This window comes from Nannobrachium achirus, assembly GCF_963921795.1.
Source record: "Nannobrachium achirus genome assembly, chromosome: 3".
Lineage (NCBI taxonomy): Eukaryota > Metazoa > Chordata > Actinopteri > Myctophiformes > Myctophidae > Nannobrachium > Nannobrachium achirus.
Genome location: NC_137812.1, coordinates 74,617,049 through 74,642,048, shown reverse-complemented (window position 1 = coordinate 74,642,048; position 25,000 = coordinate 74,617,049). Strand labels below are relative to the sequence as shown.

The 25,000-nt window shown below is 41.3% G+C and overlaps 2 protein-coding genes across 3 annotated transcripts in view; one reads left to right on the top strand and one right to left on the bottom strand.

Annotated features, from left to right (window-relative positions):
* The window catches only part of kif16ba (kinesin family member 16Ba), a 92,816-nt gene extending 83,075 nt beyond the window's left edge, over positions 1–9,741 (bottom strand). For both annotated transcript variants that reach the window (XM_080721138.1, XM_080721139.1), the window contains exons 1-2: positions 9,180–9,741; positions 3,217–3,286 (exon numbers count right to left, since the gene is read on the bottom strand). In XM_080721138.1, coding sequence (XP_080577264.1) covers positions 3,217–3,286; positions 9,180–9,226 — 117 coding nt within the window. In that variant the 5' untranslated portion in view covers positions 9,227–9,741. The remainder of the gene's footprint in view (positions 1–3,216; positions 3,287–9,179) is intronic.
* Positions 9,742–12,304: 2,563 nt separating this feature from the next.
* snrpb2 (small nuclear ribonucleoprotein polypeptide B2) lies at positions 12,305–21,454 on the top strand. Its single transcript, XM_080721317.1, has 7 exons — positions 12,305–12,412; positions 15,537–15,606; positions 16,644–16,816; positions 18,905–19,042; positions 19,385–19,420; positions 20,727–20,815; positions 21,175–21,454. Exons 2-7 carry the CDS (start codon positions 15,543–15,545, stop codon positions 21,332–21,334), a joined length of 660 nt encoding a protein of 219 aa, XP_080577443.1. The 5' UTR covers positions 12,305–12,412; positions 15,537–15,542; the 3' UTR covers positions 21,335–21,454.
* Positions 21,455–25,000: the final 3,546 nt, after the last annotated feature.

The following is a 25,000-nucleotide window of genomic DNA, read 5'->3' as shown; positions in this document are numbered from 1 at the left end:
TAACACTGCAACCAAGAAGTACAGTTACAACATAATGTCTTCACAGTAACACTGCAACCAAGAAGTACAGTAACAACATAATGTCTTCACAGTAACACTGCAACCAAGAAGTACAGTTACAACATAATGTCTTCACAGTAACACTGCAACCAAGAAGTACAGTAACAACATAATGTCTTCACAGTAACACTGCAACCAAGAAGTACAGTTACAACATAATGTCTTTACAGTAACACTGCAACCAAGAAGTACAGTAACAACATAATGTCTTTACAGTAACACTGCAACCAAGAAGTACAGTAACAACATAATGTCTTTACAGTAACACTGCAACCAAGAAGTACAGTAACAACATAATGTCTTTACAGTAACACTGCAACCAAGAAGTACAGTTACAACATAATGTCTTCACAGTAACACTGCAACCAAGAAGTACAGTAACAACATAATGTCTTCACAGTAACACTGCAACCAAGAAGTACAGTAACAACATAATGTCTTTACAGTAACACTGCAACCAAGAAGTACAGTTACAACATAATGTCTTCACAGTAACACTGCAACCAAGAAGTACAGTAACAACATAATGTCTTTACAGTAACACTGCAACCAAGAAGTACAGTAACAACATAATGTCTTCACAGTAACACTGCAACCAAGAAGTACAGTTACAACATAATGTCTTCACAGTAACACTGCAACCAAGAAGTACAGTAACAACATAATGTCTTTACAGTAACACTGCAACCAAGAAGTACAGTAACAACATAATGTCTTTACAGTAACACTGCAACCAAGAAGTACAGTAACAACATAATGTCTTCACAGTAACACTGCAACCAAGAAGTACAGTAACAACATAATGTCTTTACAGTAACACTGCAACCAAGAAGTACAGTAACAACATAATGTCTTCACAGTAACACTGCAACCAAGAAGTACAGTTACAACATAATGTCTTTACAGTAACACTGCAACCAAGAAGTACAGTAACAACATAATGTCTTCACAGTAACACTGCAACCAAGAAGTACAGTTACAACATAATGTCTTTACAGTAACACTGCAACCAAGAAGTACAGTAACAACATAATGTCTTCACAGTAACACTGCAACCAAGAAGTACAGTTACAACATAATGTCTTCACAGTAACACTGCAACCAAGAAGTACAGTTACAACATAATGTCTTTACAGTAACACTGCAACCAAGAAGTACAGTAACAACATAATGTCTTCACAGTAACACTGCAACCAAGAAGTACAGTTACAACATAATGTCTTTACAGTAACACTGCAACCAAGAAGTACAGTAACAACATAATGTCTTCACAGTAACACTGCAACCAAGAAGTACAGTTACAACATAATGTCTTCACAGTAACACTGCAACCAAGAAGTACAGTAACAACATAATGTCTTCACAGTAACACTGCAACCAAGAAGTACAGTAACAACATAATGTCTTCACAGTAACACTGCAACCAAGAAGTACAGTAACAACATAATGTCTTCACAGTAACACTGCAACCAAGAAGTACAGTTACAACATAATGTCTTCACAGTAACACTGCAACCAAGAAGTACAGTAACAACATAATGTCTTCACAGTAACACTGCAACCAAGAAGTACAGTTACAACATAATGTCTTTACAGTAACACTGCAACCAAGAAGTACAGTTACAACATAATGTCTTTACAGTAACACTGCTAGACACTCACATCTGCCCATGAAAGATTGCCGTGCATCTTGGGAATGGGCTTATTGTGTTTAACCCATTTAGGCCTAGAATTATTGAATGCTTGCCTTTAACCAGTGAAAAATAGAAGATATACAAGCTCACAGCGCGGCGAGCTTGTAGATCTGCTATTTTTGGGAAAAAAAGTTGGGAAAATGTGTGCAAATCTTTGAATATATGCATTTTTAAAGTGAACGTTTGTAACTCAAATTTTGCTTCTGGGGGGTCCCTGGAACTAAATATTTTGAGATGGGGGTCCGTGGCCAAATAAATATCATTTTGGGGGTCCTTCACATGAAAAGGTTTGAGAACCACTGACATAGTAGTCTCTCAAGAACAGACTAACTGAGCTCCAGTTAAGTGAAAAGGAACTTTTCTTCCTTTTCTTTGACGATGGCTGGCCAGATTGCTGACATAGAAATATAGGGTTTTTTCAAAAAACCTTAGAAGGATTCAAAAGACACTCGGGTCAAAATTCTAATTTTCACAACTTTTCAAAAATAGCAGATCTACAAGCTCGCAGCGCGGCACTCGGTGCCGCGCTGTGAGCTTGAATATCTGCTATTTTTCAATAGTTAAAGCATAAAATAATGATACACAATATAGTGTACCCGTTCAAAACATATTTAAATGGTAAATGGTGCATTTATATAGCGCTTTTATCCAAAGCGCTTTACAGAGATTGTGCATTACATTCACCCATTCACGCACACATTCATACACCGGTGGCGGAGGAAACCATGCAACTAGGGGTTCAGAGTCTTGCCCAAGGACCCTTCGACATTAACTCAGGGGGAGCCCGGATTTGAACTGGGAACCCTTCGGGAATCGGGAACCCTTCGTGCTCTAATAACGGTTTCTCTACCCCTGAGCTATGCCACCCATTTAGCCACTTGTACGCATGCTCCCACCCACTGAAATCAAAATCATTAAAATCGCTAAAACAATAGAAAGCAGTAAATGAAAACATTTTAACACTCATCTTCTCTTTTCTCTTATGACTATCTAATAAAATATGAACCCTTGTTGTAAAAAAAACAAATGTCCTTTAACCCATTCAGCCCCGGAGTGTTACGTTAGCAAACTGTACCTTTCAATCTGGGAAACCCTTTTGCTGTATACAGTACTGTACTGTAGCAACATGTATTCATGTATTTGAATATAAAAAAATAAATGTATGTTTTGCATAATTAAAAAAAATTTTTTTATATTTTGCAGAATTTCGTCAAAGGTGGCCAAATTAATCTGGGGGGGACCCCAGATGATTAACTTAATGTCCAACATCTGCACATTTCTAAATGACAATTTAAGGACTTTTTAATACCTCTAAAATGACAAATTAAACATTGGCCAAATTGTCAAATATTAGAGGCAGAAATTGTGAAAATAGCCGATCTACATGCTCACAACAAGAAGTTGCGAGGCGTTCTGAGCATGTAGATCGGCTATTTTCACAATAGAACCGTGTTATACCAACCTTCAGGTTGGTGATGGTAGTTTTGGTTCCCTCCATCTTAATGATGTTCTTGGCGGTCAGGTCCTTCTCCCTGAGAGAGAGAGAGAGAAAATAAATCATCTTTGTGGTTCAAATCATCAACACCTTGTTGCCATGGCCTGGGAAAACAGCCGATCCACAAGCCATGTGTCGCATCATTGTGTGAGCTTGCAGATTGGCTAAATCAATTGGTGAAAATCAATTATTATGCTTTAAATTGATTCTTTATCATCATCATCATCATCATCATCAATGGAATACATTAGTTAACTTGCAACTTTTTTTCTCTGTTTTTTTTTTCTTTTCTTTTTTTTGCAAACCTTTGAATATATCTTTTTAAAGGCGAACATTTGTAACTCAAACATTACATTTTGCACACAATTTCACGACCTTTCATAAATAGCAGATATACAAGCTCGCAGCGTGGCACTCTGTGCCATGATGTGAGCTTGTATAACTAAACAATGCAGCGCCAAACAAAAGTGTTCATAACAGTCAATGTTCGTCAGTGCAACACAAGTATCTCACCACCATGTCAAACTAGGGCTGCAAGCGAACCTTCGGGGATTCGAACGTTCGTTCGTTACGTTGGCAATCGAAGTTCGAAATTAATGGGTTCAGGTTTTTTTCTTTTTTTTTTCTTCTTTTTTTTACACGAAAAATAATTATCAGAATGTGATAGGCCTATTCAGAAATCATAATATCACAGTAGTAGAGATAGCCAAATACGAAATAAGTTAGGCCTACCGGTAAACAATAAACAGTTAATGGTGACCGTTATAGTAGTTATAAAATGCACCAGAACAGCTTGGAGCGATCAAGGACCGTCCTCCGCTCCTGTTTGGGGCCGCGAACCATTACAGCGCCTCGCTGACACACACTTGTTGACAGTAGAGTGAGAGCAGCTGTGTGTTTGTGTGTGTGTGTGTGTTGGTGTGTGCTCTGAACAGCGAGCGAACACCCAGCCATCCACGCACCCAAAGATTAAACAGCCTTTCTCCTAAGCATGAGCAAAGATGGATTTCATTGCAACCCCCTAAAGGATCTATAATGCGAGTTCTGGGGTTGTAACATCGAGACCAGTTTAGCCCGAACGAGACGCGCTCCGACGCAGTCACCAAGTCTAATCATCATCCGTGCAACTCCGCTATACATTGAGCCTGTCCGTCAACAAACTGTGCAACATTTTCTCCGATTGGGTTGGCTTTTCCAAGTGTTAGCCTAGGTGTTAATGCGGCCACGCATCCACGCGTTTTCAATGGATAAAACAGCGCATTTAAAACATTTCCTACACTGTTTTAGCTGGTTAAAGGTGCAGTACGTTCGATGGTTCGAACGTTCGAACGTTCGGTTTTTATTCAATTGAACGAACCATCTAAGGTTCGATAGTCCGTTCGGAAAATCCCCCCGAAGTTCGAATCCCTAAAACAGGGCTAGATTACAGCCCTATGTCAAACACAGCAATAATACTCAATTCTACCAACACAACCCAATAGAGCTGGGCCAAACAATAAGTGTCCATAGTCAGTGCAAATAAATCAAGAATAAAACCAGTAAGACTCCCTAATATAAGTGACCGCCAGGTCGCATAGACAAACTTTAGAAGGCAATGGTAGCCAATCAGGAGGGAATATGGGAAATGGGACAGATCCATGTTGATGACATGACTTTAGAGATGCTGTGTACCGCTTTGCATGATTTTAGGCCAAACTCTGTAGGAGCAGTGTCCAAAAATGTGTTTTGCAAGAATCGGCCTGATGGTGGGCATGTGAGAAATTGGGTGTGGATCCTTGCAAAGTTTGGCAAGGATAGGGGCAACGGTGGCGGAAACATGAGTAGGGCAAAAGTGTGACGTGACGTGACGTGACTGACGGACAGACAGCCGGCGGAGCTTTTCATAGTAACTGCGACCTGACGGTCACAAAAAGTAAACAATTAAAAAAGCAAGATGTGATGGCTGAGGGGACAAAACTAAAGTCAACCTTTTCTCCCATCAGAGATGCCAGGAGGTGGAAGCAGGGGTTGACACTGAGGTCTCAGAGGCACTTGCCCATCGGGCAAGTACAGGTCATGTTCTACTTGCCCAAAGGTCATGCACACTTGCCCAAATAGTAAAAGCCTTAGTGTCAATGCCTGTGGAAGTAGCATTCTGGGACATTCACTGTCATTTCTTATTCAAAGTGCTCAGCGTGTGATGGCCTGCGGCAGTGGGCTTCCAACCCTTTTCATATCAACCATGAGGACCCCCTGGGGGGTCCATGGGGGGGGGGGGGGTGCTGCTATTCAGTGACACGTGAGATAGTGACGGTGACACAATGTAAAGGATCAGGTTATCACCTCTCACACAAACCTTTGAACCACACACACACACACACACACACACACACACACACACACACACACACACACACACACACACACACACACACACACACACACACACACACACACACACACACACACACACAGAGGTCTGTGTTCAAACCAAACACATGGAGAACAACACCATTCTACCTTCCAACAGATGGAGAATCAATGTGTTCAAACAGAAGAAGTCTCCCCCGCAGTGTGAAGTGATCTACAAGCTCAGCAGATCTACAAGCTCACAACGCCTCGCAGCGCGAGGCGTTGTGAGCTTGTAGATCTGCTATTTTTGGCTAAAGTTCTCAGAATAAGGACACTAAGATTCAAGTGGTTCAAAAATATAAGAATAAGGTTTTTACCACAAAGATTTGGAGGACCCCCTATAGTAACTCTGAGGACCCCCTAGGGATCCCGGACCCCCTGTTGAAGACCACTGCAGTACAGTACAGTACAGTACAGTACAGTGCAGTACAGTACAGTACAGTACAGTACAGTACAGTACAGTACAGTGCAGTACAGTACAGTACAGTACAGTACAGTACAGTACAGTACAGATACAAGGCCTACTAATAGGATTTAAACCATAAGAAAGTTCTATGTCTTGTTTACACTGAGGTCCTATGCTATCTACTTTTCATGTCTGGTCATTTAGGGTAGGCAGGTTCTACGGGGCTAGGTGGGGTTTAAAGAGGTGAGTCCACCTTGGCCCAGAGCACTAGCTATTTCCCAGGATTACACCTTTCTACTTGTTGTTGTTATTGTTGTTTAGATCAGATTGGTACAGCATTCTGCAGCTGTCTAGAGACAGCTGTAGAATCTAAACATAAATAACAGGTGTTTTTCTCAGCGTGTGAAATGTATCTCAGATTTTTTTTAAATCTAACATCTAAGAATCTACGACCCAAAACATAATCCTATTTGAACTGGGGTGGGGACCGGTGGGGACCCCCCCACCCTGACAAGCACTTGGAATTGTAGGAGTTGAGGCCTTACATTTATTTTGACTCGGTTCCACAGCTAAATATTGTGAAAATTCTGGGGGCCGGGAGGGAAAATTGTCTAGGATGAGTGATGTTTTTGACCAGGGTTTTTTAGCGAGGGTTCTGTCAGCATCCCTGTGCTGAGCAGACCTTGTATTAAACTGTACGTAAAGTAAGTAAGTCCTGTGCTTTTGTTTTTTCTTCTTCTTTCCAAACTGCTAATAAAGTATTCAATCAATCAAAGTCACTTATTTTGGGCTAGTTTTCATACACCTGGTTGCTTGTTTCTCTCACAAAACCTGGCAACAGTGATGTGAACGGTCACTCTTAAACATTCTCTCATTGGACTATCATGTGCAGAGTGGCTGTGTCTGATAATGAGATAATTTAGGTTATATGTAACCCAAGACGCAGCTCTGTCCGGTTCACATCCAGACCATGGTGCCACATGTTTATATTAGAGGTTTTTTTTTTTTACTTTTGTACTCTTTTATGTATGTGTGTTTGTATGTTTTTATTGTCATATGGACCTGTCTGATGATTCTGAAATAAAGTTCTCATTCATTCATTCATTCATTCATTCATTCATATCACTTCTAACCAGTGAAATAACCCTCCCTGTGGACCCCCTGGAAGCCCCTCAAGGACCCCCACGCTGACATCACACTGACATCACACTGACAAGGACTGAGAGATACAGAGATCTACAGAAATGGGACGTATCCGTTTTACATCACACTGACGTCACATCGTTCCCGAGTATGCCGGTCCCCGACCCGACCTAGACGCTCGGCCGCCCTTCTAGCTTCTTATAATGAAGAGAAACACGTTCAGCTTTTAGACCAGGGGTTTTCAAAGTGGGTGACGGGGCACCCTGGGGTGCCGTGGCAGCACTCCAGGGGTGCCGCGAGATCATTTGAAAATATTTTACACTAAAAAGAAAATATTTTGCATCATTTTAGTAAAAAGTTATTTTCAGTTACCAAAATGGCTATTATCTCAACGTTTTCCTCGCAACATTATCTCAGGGAGAATAATAACGTTTGGGAACCTCTGGTTTAGACAATGAAGAGAGACAACTGATACATACAGGATGCTAGATAATCATCATGTGAACAGGAAGACAGTGATTACAACAATAAATAAATCAATCAATATAAATAAACAGACTGGATTGAAACTGGACCACAATCACATTGATAAGCTGATAAAAGGCTAATGTCTGCTGATTAGCTTAAAATGGTATCCTGAGAGACTGAACAAACACAATGACTATTAATGTTTATGCCCATATATGGAGATCCCTGTCTGACACTGTGATGTCACAGTGATGTGCCAGGGGAACCACAGTGTCAGGCGTTACACGTATACATACGGACCAGCTGTGCCTGTTCTGACAGTAAACTACCTATACAGGGTATCTGCACATTTCAAAAGTGACAATTTAAGGACTTTAAAGACCTGTTTAGTACCTCTGGTCAAACATTGGTCAAATTGTCAAATATTAGAGGTAGAAATTGTGAAAAAGCAGATCTGCATGCTCACAACGCCTCGTGTTGCGTTGCGAGGTGTTTTGAGCATGCAGATCTGCTATTTTCACAATGGAACAGATGGAGTCAAACTAAATGCCAACTCCTACAATTCCAAGAGCTTGTGCAGGGTGGGGGGTCCCCAGTTCAAATATGATTATTATAATTATGAACAAACACAATGACTATTAATAGAATACAGAAAGTTCAAGTGTTGTTGTTGTTTTTGTTTGTTTAGTTTTAGTTTGTTTCATGAAATGCCTTACATTATTTTACACTAGGCTACATTAAAATAATACTGATTGATTGATTGATTGTTTGATTGAATACTTGTATTAACAGTTATGCCATAGTAAATGCACAAGACAGCACAGTTCAGATACAAAATAGGATTTAAACCCAATATGTCTTTGTTTACATTGTTGGGGTCCTTTTGTACTCAATTCACAGCGAGACTATTGATATATAAACACAGTCATAGTAGCCTTAGATTAGTGGTTCTCAAAGTGGATTCCAGGTAATCTAGTGGGTTCTTTTAGGGGGGTCTAAATTGACCCTTACAGGTCTGTAACTCTGACAGTGTACAAATGGAACCAAATGGACATTTGGTTACATTTGTACACTGTCAGCAAAGGGAGGCCTTGAAATGTAAAACTTTGAGAATCACTGCCTTAACAGTATCTTACAGTACAGATCAATCTAAAGAAAATTAGAATACTGTGCAAAAAGGCATCTCAAATCATAACTGATTTGAGACTGGACTTCAAGCAACTCTGACTTCAGAAGGTTGACATTTCTCTCATTAGAAGTCCTTGTTCTGACTGGTCTCCTAGGCTGTAATATTGAGAAATATGGCCTTTTGATATTCATGAGTTGTATGCCATAAGAAAATCAACATTTTAACAAAAAAGGTTTGGACTGCATGTACAATCAATGTATCTAGAACATAATAAGAAAGTTTCAAAACATATATATATATATATATGAAAAGTTTAAGGACATGTTTACTTTTACACAATATTCGAATTTAAATTTTTTGAGGTTGATCTGTAGATTTAGACGTTTTCCTCACCTCCTGTTCATGGGTCGAACCCTCACCGCTACCCGTACGGATGCCATGCCTCATGCCGGGCTGCGAGTCCTTCTAGCCGGGCTGCGATGGTCCTTCTAGCCGGGCTGCGATGGTCCTTCTATCCGGGCTGTGATGGTCCTTCTAGCCGGGCTGTGATGGTCCTTCTATCCGGGCTGTGATGGTCCTTCTATCCGGGCTGTGATGGTCCTCCTAGCCGGGCTGTGATGGTCCTTCTATCCAGGCTGTGATGGTCCTCCTAGCCGGGCTGTGATGGTCCTCCTAGCCGGGCTGTGATGGTCCTTCTATCCGGGCTGCGATGGTCCTTCTATCCGGGCTGTGATGGTCCTTCTATCCGGGCTGTGATGGTCCTTCTATCCGGGCTGTGATGGTCCTCCTAGCCGGGCTGTGATGGTCCTCCTAGCCGGGCTGTGATGGTCCTCCTAGCCGGGCTGTGATGGTGCCACCTGATCCTCCACCCCGGTGTCAGAGAACCAGAACCAGAACCAGAACCAGTCAGTCAGTCCCTCCCAGGCTTCCCACTGGGAACCAGTTGACCAGCCAGTCAGTGTGTGAACAACACAGACAACTGAATGATTATTAATCTATGTTATTAAAGTCCAGTGTTGTTGTTGTTGTTTAAATGAGCAGTCACTGTGTTCCAGTATGGATGCTAACTGGTCGTGTTGCTAAGCTAACTGCTTGATGACACACTGTGGAGGAGGATCAGCTGACTGCACTGTGGAGGCGGGACGCTCGCGAACGAATCCAGTCTTCTGAACGGCTCTTTGAAATGAACGATAGGAGCCGTTCCTTTCTAAATGAACAGTGGTGGGAAAAGCACTAATTTCTTTACTTATGTAAAAATATCAATACTGCAATCAAGTAGAAGTTTGGAATGTTAATTTACTTGGGTAAAAGTAAAAAAGTATTGGTATCAAAATACTTAAAGTAGGCCTACCAATATTAGAACGTACTCATTATGCAGAATGTCATGTTTCACAGGTTTTCCAATGAGTAAAATGTAGAAAATCATCTGAAAATAGCCGATCTACAAGCTCACAATGCGTCGTGTTGCAACGCATTGTGAGCTTGTCGATTGGCTATTTTCAAATGGCAGATATGTACTGTCCGAATGTATAAAGGGTGGAAGTTATTTGTAATTAGAATCAAAATCTACAAAGTAACTTGTATAGAACCTAGCCCAGCCCTACCCCCCCCCCCCTTCTTTGTATATACTTACTGTTTGTTCAGACTTACTGTTTTCTTCTTTTTATCTTTCATTTTATTTTTCTTTACCTATCTACGGCATAGCACTGTGTTCTATTCGTCTGTCATTCAATTCATGAGATACTTAAATGGTTTCCTGTGGAAATATGCTTAGTCTTTGCATGGATCTCCTTTTAGTAGACCTTGTACCAGTGAAATGTACCGTCATGAAACTGTACCTTTTCCTATGCAAACTGACAATAAAGTTTTCAATCAATCAATAGAATGAGCCAGTCTTTTGAACGGCTCTTTGAAAGGAACGGATCCCACAGATCCGGCTCACTTCAAAGAACCATAAATCCCATCACTACTGCACTGAGGGGACATGAGGTACTTTCTAGTGCCCTGTTTATTGGCCCAAATAATAAGCACACTGACGGGCCAACACCACACCACTCCACACAGCACACAGCACACACTTGTGCCAAGTTTTACACACAAGGACCAAGGATTAGACATCATAATAGTTTATAATAATTTGTTTTGTTTTGTGTTTTTTTTTTCTTTCTGTATATTTTTAGTTAATGTATGTGTCAGTCAGATGTCTCGTCTAGAAAGACATGGCAGAAATCTACCCTATGCTGACCATGCTGACCAGAGAAAATACGGAATCCTCGAGAGGACAAGTTCTACTTGTAAACACGAACTGTCCCAAAAAGGTAGAACAACGCAATTTACGCAAATAAATACCAAAATAACATGAAAGTTAATAGTGAAAATGATCTAACACGAAATAAAATAATATTATTTTCAATATTATTCTTTGATATGATTAGCAGCACTAAAGTAAAAATCCGAGACGCGTTGATTTTAAAACGTGGTATATGTTGTAAGTGCAGCTGCTACTCCCTGCCTCTAGGGGTCAGTAAAGCCCTTTTTCGACTGCAGTTTTACCACACCACACCACACCACAAAAATATCTACATTTTCCATTACACAAAAGTTCCCCTATCGGTAAGAAACAAATTGACCCTTTAACTACGGTATTTGATTATAATAAATTATAATGCACTATAATGGATTATAACTGTGATTATAACACAATAGAATTTATTTATTATCATGTATTACAACTACATCCTGGTGGTCTAAATGAAAAGTCAGTGAGTGATCAGTCATTATGAAGTGTTTGGCCCTGTTTGGCCCAGCTCAGACCTACTCTGGAGTGGATACTTTTTTAGTACCACGTTTAGTACCACTTTCACACCACTCTACCCAGGTCCTTGTAGTGGAAAACCTGGCACAGGTGGGCGGTGTGGTGTGGTGTGGTGTGGTGTGGTGTGGAGTGGTGTGGTGTGGTGTGGTGTGGAGTGGTGTGGTGTGGAGTGGTGTGGTGTGGAGTGGTGTGGTGTGGAGTGGTGTGGTGTGGTGTGGTGTGGTGTGGTGTGGTGTGGTGTGGAGTGGAGTGGTGTGGTGTGGTGTGGTGTGGTGTGGTGTGGTGTGGTGTGGAGTGGTGTGGTGTGGTGTGGTGTGGAGTGGAGTGGTGTGGAGTGGTGTGGTGTGGTGTGGAGTGGTGTGGTGTGGTGTGGAGTGGAGTGGTGTGGTGTGGTGTGGTGTGGAGTGGAGTGGAGTGGTGTGGTAAGGAGTGGTGTGGAGTGGTGTGGAGTGGTGTGGTGTGGTGTGGTGTGGTGTGGTGTGGTGTGGAGTGGAGTGGTGTGGTAAGGAGTGGTGTGGTGTGGTGTGGTGTGGAGTGGTGTAGTGTGGTGTGGTGTGGAGTGGTGTGGTGTGGTGTGGTGTGGTGTGGTGTGGTGTGGTGTGGTGTGGTGTGGAGTGGTGTGGTGTGGTGTGGTGTGGAGTGGAGTGGTGTGGTGTGGTGTGGAGTGGAGTGGTGTGGTGTGGTGTGGTGTGGTGTGGTGTGGTGTGGTGTGGTGTTAGGCCAGTGGAAAAGGGGCTTAAGGGGACGCTGTGTTACGCGCATCCGTTTCCTGTGGTTATAAGTCCAGTGTGTGCAGTGTGTTTGTAGAGAGGTGAGTCTACAACATTAATAAACACTTTATTACACACATTTAATACACTCTTATGTGTTCACAGCGCTTATGTATTAATTGTTCGCAGTGTCTAGTTGTATAACTGTTGTGTAACTGGTGAATTAGTTCTCGCAGTTCGTTGTTTATGAATGAATGGTGTGTTGAAATGATGCTAGCCACCGGTTAGCATGTTAGCTGCTGTTTAGATGGGCTCAACGTTGTGGGGAGGGCTAAAGAAATGTGATTTGCAATAAAGCTGTATCTATCTCCACACATCCTAGGCAATGCAGCAGCAGCTTATTTGACATAAATGTGTGTTTGTCTTGTAAATGAGAGCAACTAAAGGAGTCATCACCATAAAGGAATATTTTCCGCCTAAACTATAGGCATGTTTAAAGGATAATATTTCAGTGTTTCTTTAGGTAAATTGCATTCTGACACTTGGTTGATGTAGGGTAGACACCTGGTTCACACCTCACCAGATTTTATGAAGATAAAAGTGAGCATACTCAAGTCATAGGCTTTTATGTCAGCTTTGCCCTATTTTGATTTGCCAAATGGTTCTATTTGTACCGTGTCAAAGTTAACAGACTTGTAAGGGTACATTTAATGGGAGACCCTAAAGATAAGAAACATTATGGTTGTGTTTGGTTCTCTCTCGGGTAGGGGTAACGTATAGGGGGGGGGGGGGGGGGGTCTTCAACGTTTTCAGTTGAGAGAGAGATGAAGCAGGGACCCCCACAACCTGTTCATAGATTCCATATAGTTTCATTGTTTGACAGCACGATCATCAGTGTATTTTGGATTCATATAAATGTGTGTTTTCAGATATTTAACCACTTGAACCGTCAATACGTAATAATCTTGACCTTTCACTTTGTACTTAGTCTGCTTTTTTTCCCCATCTACACAAAACCTCTTTGCCAAAAAAATAGCCGATCTACAATCTCTTTGATTGTAGATCGGCTATTTTTGGTTTGCTGCGGTTAAAGTGGTTAATATAAAAAAGGAGAACAAGTTTCTATCACACAAAGATTTGGAGGTCCCCCTTTAGTAACTCTGGGGACCCCCTGTTGAAGACGTCTGGGCTAGTAAACTAGATTCCTCCTACCTTAAGTTCTGTTAGAATGCGAGGAGAGTCTGGTTCACGAGGCTAGGCTAACTTTCTGCAGGACTAGAATTAATTTATTATGTTAACTACTGTTTGGACCTCTTGGAACTCTTTTTGGCTGCAGTTATACTGATTTCTGAAACCAAGAACCTCCTTCACCTGAAAAAATATCACAAGTCCAGTTCCAATGACAATACTGTGTTCAAAATAGGGGTGGGCGATATTGTGATAATTATCGTGGAGCCGATACAATGTCTCCACGATATGCCTTTTCACAGATATCCTATATATCGTGATACAATTGAGGGAGCCTTGTAAAAAATCCTGTTTAATCGTTTTCAATTCAATTTAAACCTGCATTTTGTTCTAAATCAGTAGTTCTCAAACTTTAAAATGTCGTAAGGGTCCATTTGGTTTCATTTCTATACTGTCAGAGTTACGTACTTGTAAAGTTCAATTTAGACCTCCCAAAAGGAACCCAGAGAGTCTAGTTTTTGTCAAGTAACTTGAAAAATAACCATAAAAACCAACGTGAAAAAGAATTGTGATAAAATCGTGTATCGTGATATAGCTTGGGAAAATATTGTGATATTGTATTTTTCCTTATCGCCCACCCCTAGTTCAAAATAAAACAGCATAACGGCAAATACACTTTGCTTTCTATTGAATAACAGTTGCATTAGTCAAGTTATAGATGTAATGGTCCCATCCTCTTTTACAGTACACTTTAAGACATAATAAGACAGAATAAAGCCATAATAAGAAATAATGTGTTGGTAATTACTAATTAGAGCTAATATATTTTATTAGACAGAAACAAAGACAGAATAGTAGAAAGAGCAAATACATTCTCTGGCACCGTCACCTGCCGCGGAACTGCAGCAGCAGACACTGCCGCACGACCGCTAGTTCGACCAGCAGTCGCACTGCATCGCCGGCGATAGGACCAGCAGTCCCGCCAGTAGGACCGGCGGCCGCCACACGGACCGGCAGGTCCCGTAGCGGTAAACTGCCCGTCCGTGCGGTGGTGGCTGAGACAGAATAGCAGAAAGCGAATACATTATCTGGCACCGGCATCGCTGGTAACTACACGTACCCCCATTTGAGAAGCACTCCTTTTTTTAGATGATGCTTTTGTGCAGCATCCTCTTCATTCACACTATAATAATTACACTCTCAGTGTTAATTTATACAATAATTACACTCTCAGTGTTAATTTGTACAATAATTACTCTCAGTGTTATCTATACAAGTGTAACTGCCAGAACATAATGGACCCACACTGTTAATTAGAGGAACTAAATGGTTTAATCCAGGGCTTGACATTGACGTCTTGGTAGCACATGTCCTTCTGACAAGTAACCTTACAGTTCATGGACCCTTAACACTTCATTTGTACAATCTCTCTTTTACAGTAACACGTCTAGCCCCCATAAGTCACATCCACCCATGAAAGGTTGCATTGTATCTTGGGAATGGGCTTATTCTGTGTAAAATGACATATTTAGCCTCTTGTACGCATGCCCCCAACCATTAAAATTAAAATCTCTAAAACAATAGAAAGAGGTAAATGAAATAATGTTAACACTCATCTTGTATATTCTTTAATTACAATCTAAAATATGAACCCTTGTTGTAAAAAACGAAAGTTGTCTTTTAAGTGATGTAAAGTGTACATGATGTGAACTGGTGTGCGCTGCACATCATCACACAAAGGTTGTTTGTGTCCAAATGAATATTGATTATTCACTCACATTTTTGTACCGTTTTGTGCATTTATTTTACATGGATTAGGGCTGTCACGGTTATGACATTTGACATGACGATTCATTGTCACTCAAATAATTGCGATTTAGTTGAATTTCCACAACATGGACACAATCGTGGCTTCCGGGGCTCTTCAAAATAAAGCGCAGTGAATGGCATCACTCTGTATCCAAATAATTACAAAGATAATGTAGATCTTGTGAATATTAATGTAGATGTTGTTAATGAAATGTGTTCTGTCCTCAGGTCACCATGGACATCAGACCCAACCACACAATCTACATCAACAATCTAAACGACAAAATCAAGAAAGATGGTAAGAACGCGAACGTGTTTAATTCAATATACGTTGTATGGTTTTTTTTCCCCCATATAAATGGGGTTTAACAGTTATTCAGTTGCAAATGGACTTGATTTACATGTTGGTATGCGTTAGTTACTCCTTTGAATTGAATTTGAAGTCCCGGAAAAGACGTGCTGTGATTGGCCAGTAGCGACTTTGACTGGCGCAGCGTGCCTTCCGCTACTTGGGCCTTTTTTGTAAGGTCCGCTTCAATGAACTGCAGCCACAAATTAAATGATGTATCAAGGTCAGGGGTCTTAAACAGGGGGTCCGGTACCCCTAGGGGGTCCTCAGAGTTACTACAGGGGGGCCCGCCAAATCTTTGTGTGATAGGATAATTCTCGCATCCCAATTCTGAGAACTTTGGCCAAAAATAGCAGATCTACAAGCTCTCAACACCTCGTGTTGAGAGCTGGTAGATCAGCTATTTTCGGCAAATAAGTTTGGTGTAGAGGTAAAAAAGAGCAGACCAAGTACAGAGTGAAACGTCAAGTTTACAAAATATCTACAATTCAAGCGATTAAATGTCTGAAAAAACACATTAATCCAACATAGACTGATGACAATGCTATCAAACAAGTCTAAGAATGAAATCAATGAAAATCTGCAACGCAATTTTATACATCGTGTAGTGGGGGTCCCTGCTTCATCTCTCTGTCAGCTAAGGGGTCCCTGCTTCATCTCTCTCTCAGCTAAGGGGTCCCTGCTTCATCTGTCTCTCAGCTAAGGGGTCCCTGCTTCATCTCTCTCTCAGCTAAGGGGTCCCTGCTTCATCTCTCTCTCAACTAAGGGGTCCCTGCTTCATCTCTCTCTCAGCAAAGGGGTCCCTGCTTCATCTCTCTCTCAGCAAAGGGGTCCCTGCTTCATCTCTCTCTCAACTAAGGGGTCCCTGCTTCATCTCTCTCTCAACTAAGGGGTCCCTGCTTCATCTCTCTCAGCTAAGGGGTCCCTGGCCTGAAAACTTTGAAGACCCCTGATCTATTTTTTTTAATGTTATGTTTGTCCTCCAGAGCTGAAGAGGGCACTGTACGCGCTGTTCTCTCAGTTCGGTCAGATCCTGGACATCGTGGCCCTGAAGACGCCGGCCATGAGAGGACAGTCCTTCGTTGTGTTCAAGGAGCTCGCCGCCGCTACCAACGCTCTGAGACAGCTGCAGGGCTTCCCCTTCTACAACAAGCCTATGGTACAATGATCTTTACCCATTTAGGCCTAGAATTATTGAATGCTTTAACCGGTGAAAAATAGCAGATATACAAGCTCACAGCACGGCACCGAGTGCCGCGCTGCGAGCTTGTAGATCTGCTATTTTTGAAAAAAGTCGTGAAAATGTGTGCAAATCTTTGAATATATGTATTTTCAAAGCGAACGTTCGTAACTCAAATTTTGCTTCTGGGTGGTCCCTGGAACTAGATATTTTGAGATGGGGGGGGGGGGGTCTGTGGCCAAATACATATCATTTTGGGGGTCCTTCACATGAAAAGGTTTGAGAACCACTGACATAGTAGTCTCTCAAGAACAGACTAACTGAGCTCCAGTGAAGTGAAAAGGACCTTTTCTTTGACGATGGCTGGCCAGATTGCTGAAAAACAACCGATTTTTCAAAAAACCTCAGAAGGATTCAAAAGAAACTTATAGAATCGGGTCAAAATTCTAATTTTCTACATTTTTCAAAAATAGCAGATCTACAAGCTCGCAGCGCGGCACTCGATGCCGTGCTGTGAGCTTGTAGATCTGCTGTTTTTCAATAGTTAAAGCATAAAATAATGATACACAATAATATGTACCCGTTCTAAATGGGTTAATATCCAAGATCTCGCGAGAGTGTGTTGCTGGGACAGAGAAGGGGCGATAATAAAGTTTGTTAATATTATGTGGCTTGTGACGATCAGGTCGACTCTTTAGTTGAGTGACCATGGAACAAAATAACGGTGTAAGCATGATAGTTAATAGCTCTACATCAATTTAGGCATTTGCTACATCCAACTGGGGAAACTCGCCCTTGTCAGGTGATAAGAAGCGGCCCGCTCACTCCTCGTGCACTGAAGGAAGCATGAGCTCAGTTCAGGGCTCTGCCCAGGTTGGCAGAGGGAGAGCAGAGCCCAGGATTACAGCTTAGGCAACTGGCACTGGGTGAAGAATGGGTTAAAAAAATTGTGGGATAAATAATGTTTATAATTCTTCAGAGTATCCAGTATGCTTAAACAGACATTTGAGGTTTATACTTATGATAATTAAGAAAGTAGTTCCAGGCTACAAGAAAATAGTTCTCGGCCAGGCTGTAGAAACAACACAGGTGCAGATAATTGGTGCACTAGCTGTGGAACACTGTGGAAAGAAATAACGCACTGGGTTTGATATAAACTGATTCAAGGTGTGGGTTGTAGTCTCATATACCACAGCAACCAGCCAATTAGAATGAAGGAATGGAACTAGCTGTTTTAGAATGTTATTTTTATCGGGTGATTCAGGTCACACGTGTTGCTGATGATGTCACCTAGAACGCTGCTCCTCATTGGCTAACGGCCCTTTTTGCACTGTCTGTAATTTTGTTATTGAGGAAGATAAAGTTGACCTATAAAGTTTTGGTATAACATACTGGCCTTTCAGTGAGCCCACAATAAAGTCTGTTCCAGTATTTCAGAGGATCCAGTATGCTAAAACAGACCTTTAAGGTTTATAATGATGTATAATAATAATATTTCAGAGGATCCAGTAGGCTAAAACAGACCGTTAAGGTTTATAATGATGTATAATAATAACATTTCAGAGGATCCAGTATGCTAAGACAGACCTTTAAGGTTTATAATGATGTATAATAATAACATTTCAGAGGATCCAGTATGCTAAGACAGACCTTTAAGGTTTATAATGATGTATAATAATAATATTTCAGAGGATCCAGTACGCTAAGACAGACCTTTAAGGTTTATAATTATGTATAATAATAATATTTCAGAGGATCCAGTACGCTAAAACAGACCGTTAAGGTTTATAATGATGTATAATAATAATATTTCAGAGGATCCAGTAGGCTAAAACAGACCGTTAAGGTTTATAATGATGTATAATAATAACATTTCAGAGGATCCAGTATGCTAAGACAGACCTTTAAGGTTTATAATGATGTATAATAATAACATTTCAGAGGATCCAGTATGCTAAGACAGACCTTTAAGGTTTATAATGATGTATAATAATAATATTTCAGAGGATCCAGTACGCTAAGACAGACCTTTAAGGTTTATAATTATGTATAATAATAATATTTCAGAGGATCCAGTACGCTAAGACAGACTCTGAGGTGATCTCCAAGATGAGAGGGACGTATGGAGACAAGGACAAGAAGAAAGAGAAGAAGAAGAAAGTTCTGGAGCAGTCCTCCAACCTCAGCAAGAAGCCTGCAGTACCAGTGAGACGCACGCACGCACGCACGCACACAGCTGACTAAAACAGTGATGTTATGATCAGCTCTCAATATAGCTGATCTACAAGTAGTAGGTTATTTATTATTTAAGTAGTCAAAGCCTGCCAAACAATAGATTTTTGTCAACTAAATGAACTGTAGATTTAGTTGAGGAAAGAAAACTAAAACAAGACTAAAAACTCAAACATTTCAGATGACTAAAACTAAATAGAATTGTATTCATAAGACTATCAGTAAAACTACAATGAGGTTTTATTCATAAAATAATCAGTAAAACTACAATGAGGTTTGGTGTTAAATGACCATGTGTGTTGTTTGTGTTTCCAGGGGTCCAACAACCAGACTCACACACCTGCTGAAAAGGTAAGAACAACACCACTGCTTCCTAAGAACTGTATATATCTGAACCATTCAATGCCATGGTGCGGTGCCACACAATGTGGTGCCACACAATGTGGTGCCACACAATGCGGTGCCACACAATGCGGTGGCACAGTTGGTAGTGCTGTCGCCTCACAGCTAGAAGGTCCTGGGTTGCTGTGGGTGCTGGGGGCGTGCTCTCTACTCTGCGTCATCAGCGCCCACACCCTAGGTGGGGTTGGCGAAAGGGCCATTTCTGTATAGAGTTTGCATGTTCTCCCAGTGTCTCCTAGGGTAGTGTCATGACTGGCCGTAACAGGTCATAACAAAAGATTGGGGAGAGGAGACATGGCAAAAGTGTAACAAGGTGTATGTATTAAATAAAAGCCTAGGACATTAACTAAGGAATGCTTCAAAACAACTGAGCTCAACATAATGTCAAAAGGATCCTATGAAGTGTGGAGTCAGTGATCAGTGGTGTAAAGGTGGATGTGTGGAACATGGTGTAGTGCAGGGTGTTGGATGGAAAGTAAAGCAAGAACTAACTAAACATAACCGAAAGGGGCATGGAGCAGTGGCTGGTGGAGACGTCTGCTTTTTATAGACTCCTGGAGGCACCGGGCCCAGGTGCTCTCCTATGAGCCATTAGACCAACCAGCCAATGAGGCCCCACCCGGCTCACCTATTAGGAGACAGTTAAGCAAGGCAGGCACCCCTCTAATGACAGCCTAAATGTGTGGGGCATCACAGTAGATACACTCACAAAAAACATGCAGTAATCCTGGTCACTATACTGCCTCCCCCTGGCCAGCCGGGCGCCTGATGGAGGGGGAAGGAACTGGTTGGAATAATGCAGGGCTACTCAACTTAAGACGGCTCAGGGGCCACTCAGCAAAATACAAAAAGTCCGAGGGCCGCAAGCTCAACATGACGGTCCTATTTTGGACGTTTAGACAATGAAACAAAATAGCAAAAAGGTCTTAACAAAACAATACAAAAATAGTTTCCTAGTGGTTTTGGACAGTAACTGAAAAATGAATGAAATTATTTGTCCCCACTGAAAGTAGGCAACATATACAGTATTTATTGGTAAGACCATGACGGGCCGCATAGACATGCTGCAGGGTCCTCCTCATGCACTGAAGGCATCATGAGCTCAGTTCAGGGCTCTGCCCAGGTTGGCAGAGGGAGAGCAGAGCCCAGGATTACAGCTTAGGCAACTGGCACCGGGTGGAAAATGGGTTACAACATTGTAGGATGAAATAAATAATGATTTAAAGATATTCTTCATTAATGTTGTCTTCTTCAGGTTCCTGACAACCCTCCAAACTACATCCTGTTTCTGAGCAACCTGCCAGAGGAGACCAATGAGATGATGCTATCCATGCTGTTCAACCAGTAAGATCACTTTATGTTAATGAGATGATGCTATCTATGCTGTTGAACCAGTAAGATCACTTTATGTTAATGAGATGATGCTGTTCAACCAGTAAGATCACTTTATGTTAATGAGCTGACTCTGTTTAACCAGTAAGATTGCTTTATGTTAATGAGATGATGCTGTTAAACCAGTAAGATTCATTTATGTTTATGAGATGATGCTGTTCAAATAAATAGCATAGTAAATAGCAGATATACAAGCTCACAACGCCTCGCTCTAACTTTAATTTATTTTCTGTCTTGTGTTCCCTCAAAGGGATGAATAAAGTTTAACTCCCGTCTTGTCCTGTTTTTGTTTTTGTTTTATTTCACCCCAGGTTCCCGGGTTTCAAAGAGGTGCGTCTGGTTCCGGGTAAACACGACATCGCCTTCGTAGAGTTTGAGAGTGACGGACAGGCGGGCGTGGCCAAAGACGCCTTACAGGGCTTCAGGATCACGGCCACCTGCGCCATGAAGATCACCTACGCCAAGAAATAGTTCCACCTGGGCAAAGAAATAGTTCCACCTGCGCCATGAAGATCACCTACGCCAAGAAATAGTTCCACTTGCACCAAGAAATAGTTCCACCTGGGCAAAGAAATAGTTCCACCTGGGCAAAGAAATAGTTCCACCTCCTGCACCAAGAAATAGTTCCACTTGCACCAAGAAATAGTTCCACCTGCGCTAGCCTTAGATTAAGGGCCGATTCACACTCCACTTTTAGAGACAAATTTATGTTGGTTCCGTTCAGGGAGTCACAAAATCTCGGCGGCACCGAACAGCCGAATTAATGACGGTACTCCCACGAACCTCTGAATGACGTCAACTTGTAGTTTAGACAGAGCCGAACCCAAATAAATTCTTATTTTTTAAGCTGTCTCTTTTTTATTTTTTATGCCTTTACTGATAGGACAGTAGACCGGCAGGAAATGAGGGGAGAGATGGGGAGTGACATGCGGCGAAGGATGTGGCAATGCCTAAGTGGTATGCGTCTGGACCAGTAGGCCAGCAGGCGCCCCGAAACCCAAATAAATTAGTCTCTAAAAGTGGAGTGTGAATCGGCCCTAAGACTCTTGGTAGATGTGTTCTGAGACCACACCCTCCATTTTGCGCTGGAATGTCAGCAGTTCATCTCTCAAACATGTACATTTATGCAAAACATAAAAGCTGCTCAGTGCTTACCCGCTTGGCCCAAATGTTAACCAGCGTCCCGGAGTCTGTGTGCAACGTATCAGTCCATAGCTGTCACTAAAGAACAGTGTTGTTTTTGACAGCAAATTTTGATTTAGTTTTAGTCATAGTCTTTTGAATAAAATGTCATTTAGTTTGTCATAATTTAGTCACCTGAAAAGTATTAGTCGATTGAATATCATACGATATTTAGCGACTAAATCTACAGTTGATTTAGTCAACTAAAATGCATTTTGGCAGGCCTTGATGGCATCATAATGACTGACTTTTACACTTGGTTGTGTGCTCACAACGCGTCGCAGCGCGACGCATTGTGAGCTTGTAGATCTGCTATTTTCAGCACAACACCTGAAGAGCAACCAAACATAAAATTACTGTCTTCTCCACTAGTCCCTCCCTAACTTTTTTGTCTAGTTTTAATTTTGTTGACGAAATTGTCAATATATTTAGTCTTAGTTTTAGTCATCACAGCTTAGTTTTAATTTAGCTTTTATTTAGTTTTAGTCAGTGAAAACTATGACAAACATTTTTCGTCATAGTTTTAGTCGACAAAATCAACACTGCTAAAGAAGTGGTTTAATCCTGTCTGTGGCCGAAACACCACTTGTTTCCCCTCTCGTTTAATTCCTGTTTACTCTCTGATCATGGACATAAGATAGAGATCCTGTGTGCAACAGACTCCGGACCACTAGTTAACATTTGCTGCAAGCGGGTCAGCGCCTGTTATACTTTGCGTCTGTACGAACATACATTATAAATATATCTAGGAGAGTCTTGATCTAAGGCTACACCTGCGCTGAGAAGACATCTAGTTCCATCATGCTGCGTTGTAGTTCTCCAGATGAACCACTGCGGGGCGACACAGAGACTCTGACGTTTATTTTTTATTTGATATAAAAAAGGATTCTCTTTTCTGGAGGTTTTGTCGTTTGTTTAAATTCTTTCCATGTGTCGTCATCGAGGAGTCCAAGGATAAAGTTATGACCTCCAGTTCGTTTGTTTTGTTTGTTTTTTCTAAGAATGGATAATAAAAGTCTTTTTGTGTATTTTGTTTTCCGCCTGAATTTATCTGCTGGCATCTTTACAGGGTTCGCACCAGTGGTGAAAAAAGTTTTGTTTTTATTTTTAGCTTTGTTTACTTAAGATAGATAGATAGATACCTTTATTATCCCAAGGGGAAAAATCAGTTGCCCAGAGGCAGCACAGCAGTATAAGGTTATTTATAAAGTTACAGAGAAGTATGAAAAAATAAAATAAAATAAACAAGAACAGTAAAAGTATCAATAATACTGCAATGTAGAACCCCAGGGTGGTCCCCACATTAACTTAACGTGCAAAATAGTTTTCACTCAACAGTAAACAAACCAACAAAGTTTAAGTGTATAGAGGATATCTGCACATTTATAAAGTGACAATTTAAGGACTTTTTAATACCTCAATAATGAAATATTAGGCAGAACTTTTGAAAATAGCCAATCTGCTTGCGAGGCGTTGTGAGCATGTAGATCTGCTATTTTCACAATAGAACCGTGTTATACAAAATGTAATGCCTCAACTCTTAGTGCTCGTCAGTTAAAATATGATTATGTCGGGGCCTTACAGAGTACCTTTGGGACTCTGTAAAAAGAAATTCAAATTGTTTTCAAGACATTTTGAAAATGGCAGATCTACAAGCTCACAACGTGTCAGATTGCAACACGTTGTGAGCTTATAATACCTCTCCCTGTGTTATTTTGTCCTACTCCTGAATGACAGCTGAATTTCCCTCCCGGGATCAATAGAGTCTCATTCAGTTACTATACACTACACTATAAAGGAAAATTTTCTCCCAAAAAATCTGCTTTAAGTGGGATGTGAGGGGTCAAACTAGGGGTTTTTAATTATTCTGAATCCATTGCAAGCATTTGTTTTGCACGAAGAACTTTCCTTGGGCAAGAAATGGCCCCACAAAACGATGGTTTAGTGATGAGTCATCAATTTTCACAGTTTTTTGGGGTCCGTTTTTAGCCCAAGGAATGTTTTTCCTTGGACTCCCTTGGGCTTGGGCTTCCTTGATCCTATAAGTAGTGGAGTGAACACGCATGTGTACACACACACACACACGCGCGCGCGCGCTCCTCTACTGAACTAACAATGAGTTGTCGGGGATTGCGGGGTAAACTGAGACACTGGGTACAGTCACAGCATCTAGGCCAGGGGTCTTCAACGTTTTCAGGCCAAGGACCCCTTAGTTGAGAGAGATGAATCAGGGACCCCTTAGTTGAGAGAGAGATGAAGCAGGGACCCCCACAACCTGTTCATAGATTCCATATAGTTTCATTGTTTGACAGCACAATCATCAGTGTATTTTGGATTCATGTCAATTTGTGTTTTCAGATATTGAACCACTTGAACCGTCAATACTTAATAAACTTGGCCTTTCACTCTGTACTTAGTCTGATCTTTTTCCCCTCTACACCAAAATGCTTTGCCAAAAATAGCCGATCTACAAGCTGGCGTTGTGAGCTTGTAGATCTGCTACTTTTGGCTACAGTTCTCAGAATATGGACAAGTTATAAAAAGGATTGGGAAGATTTGGAGGACCCCCTGTAGTAACTCTGAGGACCCCCTAGGGGTCCCGGACCCCCTGTTGAAGACCCCTGATCTAGGCAATGGAACACATTTGTGGTCATGTGACCATTATATTTTCAAGCCCCTTGAATTTCCCCCTTGCCACGAAGGTTACACATTTCTATTGTTGTTTACACAGTCTATGTCATACACTTCTATTGACTGTTCTCTGATTTATTGATTTATTGATTGAATTCTTGAATTAGTTATAAATGTCAAAATGTAATCACAGAGGTACAGTCAGATATCAAGACTAAATGCATAACACAATGCTTTATTAGTCATAAATGTAAACAGAGGTACAGTCAGACATTAAGGCTAAAAGGATAACACAATACTTTATCAGTCATAACTGTAAACAGA